The 14043-nt window shown below is 33.0% G+C and overlaps 1 protein-coding gene across 1 annotated transcript in view; it reads right to left on the bottom strand.

Moving 5' to 3' along the window:
- Positions 1 to 14043, bottom strand: part of LOC108908470 — a 462859-nt gene that overhangs the window by 417516 nt on the left and 31300 nt on the right. The window contains exon 2 of the mRNA XM_018712513.2: positions 3398 to 4637. Within this exon, the coding sequence (XP_018568029.1) occupies positions 3398 to 4469 (1072 nt within the window). The 5' untranslated portion in view covers positions 4470 to 4637. The remainder of the gene's footprint in view (positions 1 to 3397; positions 4638 to 14043) is intronic.

Genomic DNA, 14043 nt, shown 5'->3' with positions numbered 1-14043 from the left:
AATAAAAATGTTTAAAGCATAGTGTAACTAATAATATATGGAAATCGGTTACACATTTTCTTTCCGTCAATGAAGAAAGCGTTTAAAATTATTTCTAGAAGTGTTAAACTGGAACGCTATAAAATAAATAGTACTGAAGCGGTAAAACGACTACCTCGAATTTTGTGAACCTTAAAATTTTATTTACAAAATTTCCTGAAAACGACTAATGTTGTTATGTCTGTAGTATAGTTTTCAGCTTCAACAAGTTATTTTTGCCGACGAATATTTACGTTCAGTTTCAGTAAATTGAGCAAAAAAATAAGGATTTTGCTAATGAAATGAATGCAAACTGCAAAACTTGTTTATTAAATATCTAAAAAATACTTATAATGGTTGTAATTTTTCAGTTTTTAGAAATTATTTTTAAACGTTAATTTCCAGGAAAGCATAATTTCGCAGAAGTAAAATAAATGAAACACTAAGGAAAATAATTCACTTTAGTTACAGAAAGCATTATAATAGCTACCTTCGCTATGTACGTAGTCGTACTATCTTAGCCAAAGGGAGAAATATTTGAAGATTTGTCACTAAAAATCCCAGAATTTCGACGCCACTAGTATGTTAATTTTGTAATTTTGCATTTTTGTAATTTTGTAATTTTGTAATTTTGTAATTTTGTAATTTTGTAATTTTGTAATTTTGTAATTTTGTAATTTTGTAATTTTGTAATTTTGTAATGGTGTAATTGTGTAATGTTGTAAGCCTCTTCATTCAAGAGAACAAACCAAACAAATTATATTTTTTAATCATGCACTGATAAAATTGTGGAAATTCACACAGGCTTTTTTACATAATATTATTTTTATACATAACATTCTTTTACGTTATATTTTTGCATTTTAAAAGGTATTATTCCTAATTTGTCGATAAAAGTGTGAATTTACACGATCTGTAAATGTAAAACAACTTTTTGCACACAAATTATGCTCAGCCATTTGTTATTATAAAACGGATACTGTAGACAATTTTTTTCTTGAGAATAGGAGCATTTTGTTAAGAATTTAGAAGTAACATTATATTGCTATATCACCTGGTAATGATAAGCTTTTTACCTTAAGTCTACCGGATCACACGATAACTCATCTACTACTTTTCGCTATGTTACGTTATTTTTATTTACATGAAAAGCTCAATCAACTACGTCACAAAGATATCAGAGAGTTGGTGTCAAATATTCACATGTATGTATTAGCAACTAACTCAAGGTTTTATTGTGGGACCGTTTTACTTACCGCCTTATATCTTATTGCTACATATTACATAAATTGAATATTTTAATTTCAAATCAATAATGTTCACACGACGATATTAACAAGGTAAATGTTAAAATAGATGGTGATCATCTTGATTTAAATACTGTGTCAAAAAACATATGACTAATTATAGATACAAATCTTCACTTTGCAAAAAAAGCATTTTTTAACCTAAAATGGATTTATGCAAGTAGATAAACAAACAAACAAAAATAAGTATTAGTTTTATTTCATATTAAGTTTCTGTAAAAGAATCGGATGTTAAACGATTTAAATTAAAGGTTTTTGACCACTGGCCATTTTTTTTGTACTATATAGGGTATTAATGAACTTATGTCAAAAATTTTAAGGTAAGGAGTTAACTGATGTCACAAACTTGTTCGGACGTTTAAGGTCATAGAGAAAAAAGTTAATTAAAAATGTGTTTAAAACTGTTTTGGAACTGCTGAAATACATGTATTTTATCGCGGCGAGTTACAAAAAATTCTGTAAAACTTTTTACGAGCTTGTAGGTTTCTTATGAAGCCGGACTGTATTCGAAAGTCAGTTTGTAATACACTGTTGTAGAGATTGCTGTGCTGTTTTTCGAGAGTGCATTTAATAGCCGTATTTCCAAGTTTTCTTTTGAAAATGGCGCATTTATTACCGTGAATTTTATGCTATGCTCATAATTTATGACGAAGCAAACGAAAATGCCCACAGAGCTTGTCAAATGTACCGTGCAAGATATCCTGAACAACGTGCCCCTGCACCGCGAACATTTCTTGCTGTAGCGTAAAGATTTTTGGACACCGATGAAGTACAACCGCGTCGAGGTCGCCTCGTCGAAGAAGATTCGCATCGTAGCACCAGAAATATCGCACAGCAAATAAAAATTTCATATTCAACGTGTTCAAGCTTTTACTCCTGAGGATTTTCCACTACTAGGTTTCTGGGAATGGTTGCTTCAGGACATGCAAGATATCCTCAATTTACAGCGCAAACAATTGTTACAGATAAAGCATGTTTCAGTCGAAATGGTGTACGTAGCATCCACAACACTCACCACTGGACTATCAAAAATGCTCCCGAAATACGTCGCGGTGCCTTTTTCAGTGAACATGTGGGCCGGTATCGTTAAAGACACTTTAATAGAACCTTTTGAATTGCCTAGACGCTTAGACGATGCTTCATATCTAGATCATTTGCAAAATCGCTTGCCGGAGTTATTGGAAGACGTGCCATTAAATATTCGGCAAAATATGTGGTTATTACCTGACGGAGCCACCACTCACATTTTTCGGAGAGTGCGCGACTTTGTAAACATTACTTTTCTCGATCGCTGGATAGGCCTCGGCAGCCTAGTTAGATGCCCCCCAGTCCTTAGAACTCACCTCTTTAGACTTATTTTTGTGGGGATATGTGAAAAATATAGTGTATTCCAAGTTCGTGACATCGACCAACTACGACATCGTATTGCCGAAGCTTGTAATACGATTCTAGAGGACTTGGCAATGTTGCAACGCGTGCGAACGAATTGGATACGTCGCGCTGAAGCTTGTGTGCAAGCAAATGGTGGGTACATCGAACATCTCCTATGAAAATCAGCAGTTCTCAAAAAGTAGCTCCTTGCAATGTTGAGGTAAGTCAGATTTTGAAATTACATTTTACCCAACACAAATCCGTGTATTTACCTCATTTTGACATAACGGATATGTGGCAAAAATATTTGACATAAGTTCATTAACACCCTTAATAAATGTTATTTATTACCATGTTATTTTTAGATAGTTTTAGTAAGTTAAATGGTAACAAATAATAAAATAAATAATGGTAAATATTATTCTTATATTATTTTGTTTCTATTTTTTGAATTCTTCTTTTTTTTCTATTTTCTCTTTTGATTAATTGATTATTTAAAACAATATCTTTATTTTCTAGTACCACCCATTTCTATTTGCTCGGAGCCCACCACCGCTACTAGTAGAAACGTGGGATTTATGAATTGGACGGTTAAATACTCAATTACAAAAACAGATACACTAGACTGTTAGTCACAAACTAAAACAGTACGTTAGTAAGCAGTAACTTCACACAGCCATAAAAGAGAGTGGAACTTTCACCTGATGACGGGGAATTCTGTTGGCCAGCCAGGTTGGTGCCTGAACCTTCTCCTTGTTTTAACTGCGGAACCGAATGCACTGATAACTTCCCAGGACTAGCGTCCCGTTTGAACAAATAGTCAAAATCCACAGAATGCCTATCGCGTGGCGAGTTCCGCGGACTGGCAGATTTGGCGCGAAAAAACTTGATTACGGGGGATTTTTCGCGTTTTATCGGTTTCTCGACTTTAACCGTCTGAATTTGGTCACTTCTGGTATTTATAATTTCACTACGCGGGATCTCGATTTTTTCTCGAAGGACCGTCGGAAGGTCGAAATAAGATGGCTTTTTTTCGGCAACCGGAGACTTTGGTTTAGGTGTGACCACTTTCGAAGCCTTCTTGTCTTTTTTTCTGTCCGGTCTAACGGGCGTTGGTTCCGGGGTTTTGTCGCGACTCGAAGACGGTCTTAAGAATGATCTAAAGGAACTACTTCTAAATTTGTTTGTCTTTTGGGGTTTGGCGTTAATAGAGTCCGATGAAGTTCTGTCTCTAATATGTGTTTGAGAGGTCGTCGGTTCGGTTTCGACTTTTTCTCGACTGCCGCTGGGCTGACTACGCGACTTGGATGAACTTGAACTATACTTACTGGATTTGCTAGATTTGTTACTATTCGAATTGAAAGCTCGTTCCGGAGTTTTCCCGCGAATTCTTGTGGGTCTTTCAAGAGAACCGTAAAAATCCGGCAGTAGTTTCTGGGGATTCACTGGCTTACTCTTGCTGGACTTATTACCATTTAGATTTAAATTTTGTTCTGACTTCTTTTCGCGGGTTTTTGGTCTTTCGAGGGAACCGATATTACTCGGCCCGGGCTTTGGATTGCAATGCGATTCGCTAACGGACGGTTTTTTGTTTTTCCCGGAATCGGTACTAGTAGACGGCACGGCAGGGTTCGATACTATCTCTGTCGCTTCGAGGGAGGTAGTTCTAATGGGTATATTTGCTCGACTGTCGGGTGAGGGGGACAAGGGTACATAAATAAGGCGACCATACGACAGATAGACTACTTCATCTGCCGGAAATATGACATACATGCTCTAATAGGCAGCCACATTGCGAATCTGCGCTCTGCAGTACAGTGGGAAACGTTTTCAACATTAATGGTCTCATGCGTAACTTTTGTCGTAATTATCACGGTTATATATGCGAAACTTTCTGGCACTGGCACTAAAACTTCACTAACTCGTTGGTGATTTTAGTACCTATAAAACAGAGAAATGGAATCATTAATCGTGGTAGCTGCCGCACATTATTGAAAATAATTGTTATTCAAATACTCAAATGGAAACCAATCAACATAAATTAATACATTAAAAGTATTTATTTAAATTTGTAGCCATTTTATCAAGGCCTACACTTAAAACAATTACAGTTATTCAAATGCATCTCATAAAGAAATAGTTTCTATGTTCATAGCCCAAAAATTCTGTTATATAAATTAAACTCAAAAGCATCAGTAATTGTAAGAAATTCTATTAAAACTTTAATATGGAATTTCTCACAGTGAAAATATTTCTTTCTTTTTTTTTAATAAATAACTTTTTGCGCCTAAAGAATCAGTCCGAGGATTGATTTATAAATTTAATTTTGCCTACCTAGAAATATCTCGCACTGAGGATTTTCTGAATCATATATAAAATATTACTTGGAAAAACTTGCATCCAGCAATTTCAATACAGGGTATACCAGAATAACATGTACAACCGAAGACCACAGATTCGTGGACTCAAAATAGGCAGATTTAGGCTAATTCACCTATATCATATTATGTTATTTAGTTATTACATGTATTATATTTTTCTGTTTTTACCCATTCTGTAAATGGAATTTTCTGTTGGGTGGTGTATAAAATAAAAAAAACAAAAATAAAAATATCTCAAATCACTTCGTTTAGCCGCTAGATGGGCTCAAAGTTCGTGAAAATTTTTTGAATTTTATAAATAACTCGAATAGGTACCTATTATTCAATTTCGACTATGTTTGAAGTGTGGACTTTTGTTTTCAATCTACATATTTTGATGTTATACAGAGTGTTTTTTAAAACTTACAACTCCTACAAAATTGATGTATGGTGATAATGTCCGTTCGTAACTTTTCCCCTTTCGGCCAATAATGACAACTATTTTTTATTTGGTAGGTGATACCATTTGGAAGTTTTTAGGCCTCTTGTAGAATTTTGATTAAATGAGTGGTTTGGGTACAAAAAATATTATTCAAATGTCTACATTATCTTGCCACCCATATTACAATACTTAACAGTGCTAGTAGGTACTGATTTTGTAGGTTAACTGTAATTTCAGTTTGATCTTTAAGTCATTGTACCTGCCAATTCTTAAAGAGTGTTTGCTACGACAACATATACCATACCACATGTTACTTCGATATGGATACACACACATACGACGAATTATTTACAACATGCCTAATTTTATTGAGATAATTAGTAAAAACAATCAAATACAATAAAAAATGCTGGAGATAAAAGTAACAAAGTTAATGTTCTTTAGTACAACTTATTATAAAAACTGTTCAAAATGACCATCGTCTTTTCTACAATAAAGGTTAATTCGACGAAAAAAGTTAAAGGACACCCTTTGCAGTTCTTGATGGCAATTTTTTAAAACATTTTTAGCAATTTGGGTATGCCTCCACAACTCTTCTTCAGTATTAGATGTGGAAGCATACACTGTTGTTTTCAAAGTACCCCAAAGATAATAGTCGCAAGGTGTTAAGTCTGGTGAACGAACAGGCCAGTTAACAGGAACATTATCCTCTCTACCGATCCATCGACGAGGAAATTTTTGATTCAGATACTGCCGCATAATATGCATAAACCGCATGTTAGCTCTGAGCAATAACGGCACACCTTTCAATAAATCAGGTAAAATGTTTTGCAAAAATTCTAAACGAAATTGTCAGGGTCAATAATAATACTATCAATGCGTTGTATTTGATTGTTTTTTCTATTTTTTTAAATAAAATTAGGCACGTTGTAAATCATTATAATTCGTCGTATATGTGTGTGTATCCATACCGAAAAATGAAGTAACAGGTGGTATATCTCATCCTCGTAGACACTCACTAAGAATTGTCAGGTACCTACAAAATCAGTGCCCTACTAACACTTTGTTAACTATTATAATATGGGTGGCACGATAATGTAGATAAAAAAATATTTTTTTGTACCCAAACCGCTCATTTAACCAAAATTCTACAAGAGACTTAAAAACTTCAAACAAAAAATAGTTGTTACTATTGGTCGAAAGAGAAAAAAGTTATAAACGGATATTATCACCATTCATCAATTTTGTAGGAGTTGCAGGTTTTAAAAAACACTCTGTATAACACCAAAATATGTAGATTGAAAGCAAAAGTCCACACCCTAAAAATAATCAAAATCGATTCATACGTATTCGAGTTATTTACAAAATTCAAAAAAATTTTCACAAACTTTGAGGCCATCTAGCAGCCAAACGAAGCTATTTCGGATATACATGAATTAGCCTAGATCTGCCTATTTTCAGTCCTAGAATCTGTGGTCCTCCGTTGTACACGTTATTCTGGGGTATCCTGAACTGGTGAGTTTTTGATGTAATTATCCTATTTCCTAACATTTCTGTAGATAAAGCATTGATTTAGCATATAACAGCATGATTTGAAGCATTTTCTGAAACAAACTGAACTGTGTGTTCTGGTATTTTCAGAATGAAAAATCGTTTCTTACCACTTCACATTTTATTCAAACGGAGTTCATTTGTTTTCTGCTTACTTACTTATTTTTCTATTACCCTAGTAAACAACATAGTATCTGTTATGATACATTTTGGCATATTTCTTCAAGCTTTATATGGCTTTTCCAGTGCTGCTGATTTATGAACTACAAGTTTTGCTACCATAAATTTTAATTTTCGGTGCACTGAGGCATCAATAAAATATTTTCTCTAACTTAGGAAAATAGCACATGTTACAAAGTTGTGACAAATTAAACAGAAATATTGAAGTAACTGACGGGTATCTACATTTACTTCGTTGACCTAGATTAACTCTACTCTCCCTAAATTATAAATACTGAAGTACTTAAATGTTAAATACGAAGTAAAGAATAAATACGTATAAAGTAAATGTTAAATATGACAAATAGTCCATTCCTTATTATTATTTTTTAAAACAGATAAAAATGCCAAATAATATGCTTTGTAGCAATATAAATGCAAAATATAGCTGTAATATTGTGTCAAACTTCAAACAGCAAAAAATATCTATCCAAAACACATTCACGTATTTTTAATATACCAAATTTAGATTATCTCTGAAAAAATAAACTGAAATAATAACTTGTATTGTCATACAAGTTATTATTTCCATTAGTAATAATGCGAGTCTAAACTGATATAGTTCGACAGTTTTATGACTTTATCAAAATCAGAAAATAATTTACATGAAATTCCAATAAAGCAAAAGTCAGTTTTATTGCATACTAACAATTTACTCGTGAATTGAAATTACCGATGGCAAACATTAGCGAAGAGTAAGGAAATAAAAAGGAGTACCTATATTTGAGTGATAGTATTCAGTTTTAGTTTAAATACAGGGTGGCCGAATGAAAACGAAACAGAGCCATTTTCAGGAACTGCGTCAAGATTGTAGAAAAACGCTCAGACCCGTCGATTTTAGATTAAAGGGGGACATTCTTTGCTGGTATTTTTGACTCCGCCACTTTCACCCCCAAGCAAGGGTAAGCATCACCCCAAAATATTTAAATGGCATTGGGGGTTGAGTAATATTTCTTTTGAAAGCTCTTACAATTCTCTTTACAACAGACTTTAAATTTTATAATTCCGCCCAATACTTATTAAGAATTTTGATTTTAAAGTTGAAACTTATGTACAAACAATTAGTAACGGTAAAAATGTCAGTCATTCGAGTTAAGTACGCCAATGGTATAAATTTAGTATTTCTTGCGTTACATTGGTTTTTGGCGATTTGTTATCACTTTCGTAAAAAAAAAACAATTTTGTAAAAAACAGAAATGAATGCAATACACACACAATGAACGTAAAATTAGTGGATTCCAAATTATTTTCTAGTATTATTTGGAAGCGTTGGTTGGTAGTTTATTTAATTGTGTTTTTGAAAATTAAACACTATGGTTTATTCCATTGCGGAAAGGGTAGATATCATTTCGCTTTACTTTATGAACAATAAATGTGCGAATAGAACAGCTCAGCTATTTAATGAACAACATCAAGATCGACATGTCAGGAGGAAGTATGTTCTAGAGTTAGTAAAAAAATTTCAAGAGACAGGGAACGTAGCCAATAAAAAACGAGAAATTGAAAAACCTATAGTTAATGAAGCTAGTGAAGTTGCAGTTTTGGGACAAGTTCATCTTGATCCTACATTAAGTACGAGGCAGCTGGCATCTGTGTCTGGGATCAATCGAACTAGCATACAAACCATTTTGAAGAAGAATAAATTCCATCCATACAAAATACATTTAGTCCAGGAACTTCATGAGGATGATTATGACCGCCGTTTGCAATTTTGCGAAATAATGAGTGAGCGAGCAGGGAACGATCCACAGTTCCTTTTTAACATCTGTTTTTCTGATGAATGCAGTTTTTTCTTGAACGGGACGGTAAATCGTCACAATTGCCGCTATTGGTCCGATTCAAACCCAAGAGTTTTTCACGAGGTGCATACACAGCAACCGGAAAAATTAAATGTATGGGCTGGAATTTTCGGTGACCGGCTGGTGGGTCCTTTTTTTCTACCTGGTAATTTGACTGGCCAAATGTATTTGCAATTACTGGAAGACGCTATTGACCCTGCCTTGACTGATATTATTGAAAATGTTCCAGAGTATGATGAAGATCATTTGATTTTTCAACAGGACGGTGCTCCTCCGCATTATGCGTTAATTGTCCGTCAGTATTTGGACCAACGTTTTCTACGGAATTGGATTGGGAGAAGAGGCAGCATTGAGTGGCCTCCACGATCACCGGATTTATCGCCCCTTGATTTCTTTTTGTGGGGATACCTAAAAAGTAAAATCTATAAAACACAGCCAGCGTCGCTGGAAGATTTGCGTCAAAGAATCGTCGACGAATGCCGTCGAATCACTCCGGAAATGCTTCGGAATGTGCGCGAACGTTTCGAACAAAATCTTTATTCTTGTATGGAAGCGGGCGGTCATCAGTTTGAACATTTAATCAACTAAGTAGTAAGTAAGCAACTAAACATAATTTAAATTTTAAAATGTAAATTTTTTTCAAAGTATTGGGCGGAATTATAAAATTTAAAGTCTGTTGTAAAGAGAATTGTAAGAGCTTTCAAAAGAAATATTACTCAACCCCCAATGCCATATAAATATTTTGGGGTGATGCTTACCCTTGCTTGGAGGTGAAAGTGGCGGAGTTAAAAATACCAGAAAAGAATGTCCCCCTTTAATCTAAAATCGACGGGTCTGAGCGTTTTTCTACAATCTTGACGCAGTTCCTGAAAATGGCTCTGTTTCGTTATCATTTGGCCACCCTGTATAATCACAATTGAGTAAAATGATTAAAATGCCCAATATTGAATGAAAATGTACTCAATAATTTCAACCAATGGATTCACTCAGAACCTTTATTGCTTTCACTCACACCGATTTTTTACAGTGTAGCATTAAAAAATAACACCATAAGTAGTGTTCTTATTAACTTTTTTACTTGCGTTGATATTAAGCATCAGCAAAATTGCAAGTATACACGTGGCACTTTGTATATCCAGAATTTGTATCATCAAAAGGTATCAAACCAATTACTGAGAGTTTTTCTGCGAATGGAGCCGATTATTGAAATCGATACCTTTTGTGTTTTTTAAAAGGTTCAGAATATGTACTGTACTTTTTTTAAGAAAATATTCTTACCTCCTACACCTCTGTTACTGTATCGATAATCCAAAAACTTGTGAAGGATTTCATTTGAATCTGAACAGCCATTTCGGAGTTATTTAAAACAATATGCTTTCAGCGTGAATATTTATCACCATCTAACTTTTTATTGAGTGTTTCTCGGCTCGTATTCACAAGAAACTTTTTGTTTAAAGCAATATTTCCTGCCGCTTGTTTTAGTATAAATCCATATTTTAGGAACTTCAGGTATAAACATTCATTTTTATACGAAAAAAGATAAATATCCTTCAACCAATCGTTTTTTTATTTGATGTAAACGTATCGAACTCTTTTTCAATAACAAAACCGATCAAGTGACATACCGACAATGTTAATAATTTGAAATCTAGTTAAAACAGTAATGATCAAGTGCATTTATTTAATAACCAAAAAGAAGCTCAAACATCTTTTATATCAATTCACTAGTTTCGTAATTAAAAAAATATATATATTTTTTTACACAAAAACTGTCAGTTTCGTCGATATGCCTTTCTGTTAAAACAATGAACGACGTGAGGTTATGGATCAAATTTTTACATCAAAGTGTGCTTTGATCAAACCAAAAATCGATCGAGCGTTTTTCTTTGTTTTTTTATCTAAAAATATAAAATGTAAGAGAAATAAGAAAATGTAACATTTGATCCTCGGGAAATATAAAATACAAGCACTACAATTTTTTGTATTACAGTGTACAATATTTTTAGTCTACTTCATTAAGTACTTAAATCTGGGGAGACTTGAATTAATTTAATTTTATAAGGCGCAAGCCCCGGACATAAAACCACAATTACCAAGTTAATTAAACTCGCAGATATTATTTCATATCCCAGAAAGTGTTTGGTAAATATTTATTCTGGCTATGATAGCGCGGGTTCTCAGGCAACATGTTCCCAATCATAATATTGTATAGTTTCCAAGGGAGGTAGATAAATAATGTGAAAACAAGTACCTATGTAGTGCGGTGTGTTAAGTTATAGTATTACATATTATTATTGATAGCGGTTGATTTTCAAATAAAATCAGTTGCTATTAGGTCAGTCAGGATAATAGCCTTTAGGTTTCATTACAATCAATCTATACTCAAAATAATATATATTCTAATCGAAAATGACGTACCTACTCTAGGTAAGTTATTGATCGAGGTGAATCCAAATAGTTTTTGAACTTTTTGCAATAATTCTTTTCATTTACGCAGGATTGAAGAAAGGAACACATTGATCGAAGTGAGAAAGAAGTTGTAGTTAAGGATAACCAGCCATAAAGGCAATCAACTGATATCAAATATCGGTTGGTATGGGTTTGTTTGGATAATTTGACAAGATGATGTGACCCTAGCTTGGGTACCAGGCCATGAGTTACATGAGTGTAATGAGAAAATTGATTAAAGTTAGCAACAGCTACAGAATCTCAAACCCTGGAAGCAAGCCAAGAGCTTTGTTGTAGTTGTTGGAGTTGACAAATGATCTACAGTATCAAAATCGTAAATCAATAAGGATAAATGAAATTGTTAACTGGACATTGCAGACTAAGGAAACATTGACAATATTCTTGCAAAATAAGTAGAAAGCGTATAGAGGTTCGGCCAAGACATGACAAACCTATCGAGTCTATGATGAAGTTAGATGAGAAATTCTAAGATTCTTGATTTTTGCATTTGGGGTTTTCTTAAGTCATTAGTTTATTCCACTCCCGTTGAAAATGTTGATGACCTGAGGAACCGAATTATAGTCGGCTGTGAGACAATAAGAAATATACCAGGAATATTTGCACGAATGCGACAATCAATGAGGCGAAGAGTTGAATCTTGTGTCACGTCTGAGAGAGGTCATTTTGAACATTTGTTGTAGCTTTGCGCCTTTTCAAAATTTTATTAGTGTTATTTTCTGTTATTGTTCTGGTTTAATGTTATTGTATTAGATAGTTCTTGATATGTATTAAAGAAATAAAAAATACGCGTTAAGATGTTTTATTTTTTTGCATCAAAACGGCGCCCCATACGAAGAAAAGGCAAGAGAGATTTTTTGTCACAAATTGAACGAGGAATTCAGATTTTTAATTTGTAATATCTCAGTGGCGTACCAATTTTTTCTTTTAAAAAAATTGAGATTATTACCCGTACGCGCGCCAATGATGAACATAAAATTCTTAATTGCATGTCAAAAAATGCGCAATAACCACCTCTTAAAACCCACCAAATTTCATTTGCACATCTCGATCGGTTTCAGAGCAATAAATTAAATCGTCAGTTTTTAAGAAAAACTTTGACACCCCGTATCTCGGAAAACGAATCATTTGCGGACATACGTTTATAAGCAAACTGCCATCATTTTCTCATGTAGAATCACCCCTGAAATTTGTCGCACTTATTTACTAACACCCTGTATATTTCAATAAATACATAAGTAAATAAATAAACTACATTTTAACGCCTATTCCACTATTTTTCTGTCGCCAAATATTTTCTTTGTTTTTTAAATTTTAGTTTGCGTGCGCCTAGAAAGAAATAAATTAAATTTAGTTTTAACGTCAATGTAAGTAAGGATGAAAGCAATGACCCTGACTGAAAACGTGAAACATTAGATAAAAAGAAAAGTGGGTTAATAAAATAATTATTCATGAAATAATGGAGGCTAGTCACGCGAAGTGAGTGCTCGTTTTCACATTTTCAAAAGAACACAGGGGACGTTTATAATCCCAGAAACATTTTTTTCTATGTCAAAGGACATGCAATTTTCCATTGTTAAAATTTTTCACACATAATACATAATTTAAAAAATTTAACACAGTTGCTTTCCATTTCTACCTGAATTGTTTTTATAGATGCTTATATTTTTTGCGCAATTCCTTCTGTGCAGTGTTTACTTAATAATAAGAACTACAAAAGTTGGCACAACTTTATTTTAAATAAACAAATAAATACAGATAAAAATATAAATTTCTATGATAGCTCATGTAATTCAGAAAAAAAAATAATAAAGAGACAAATCAAAATAATACACCAGTAACTGAGAAAATCAGAGAATCTGTAAGCACTTGACAATGTCAATAGTGACAGAATAAGTAACGAAAGCACTTACTTTTCAAGAAAGAATGAATAATTTTGAAAAGGAATATGTAAGTATAATTAATATAATTCCCTAATGAATATTATAACCATAAACCAGAGTCAAGTACGTTAGATTTTTTTTATGGCATAAATTAAATATCTACCATTATTTTAGGTAAATATTGACGAATAAATATATCCTTTATCTAATATTCATTACGTTGCAGCATAAACAAAATAATACAATCGATCAGATATATCACCAGTTATTTGTAAATATAAGATATAACCAAAATATTTAATCAAATTATAATGATACGTTAAAAATTAACAAAATTATTCTTTAAATCATGAGATAGAATCGCTTTTTTTCATATTTCGAACTGTATTATATGGAAAAGTTTGAAAAATATCTAAGTAAAGTCATGTAGATGTCTTAATTAATTTTACAAATAACTAAGTAAAATAAATTTGCTGTTATGAAATTTATCGATAATTAGTCATATCTAATACATGATGCTACATTTTACCAATTTGAACTGAACTACGTTTATGGTTATGACTTTTTACCAAATTTGAATGAAATTTCTTCAGCCGGTTTTGTGTCTAATTAAAAAAAAAGATTTTA

The sequence above is a fragment of the Anoplophora glabripennis genome, unplaced genomic scaffold, assembly GCF_000390285.2.
Source record: "Anoplophora glabripennis isolate ALB-LARVAE unplaced genomic scaffold, Agla_2.0 scaffold240, whole genome shotgun sequence".
NCBI classification, from domain to species: Eukaryota; Metazoa; Arthropoda; class Insecta; order Coleoptera; family Cerambycidae; genus Anoplophora; species Anoplophora glabripennis.
Note: the sequence above shows the minus strand (reverse complement) of the source record. Positions and strands in the feature narration are given on the sequence as shown.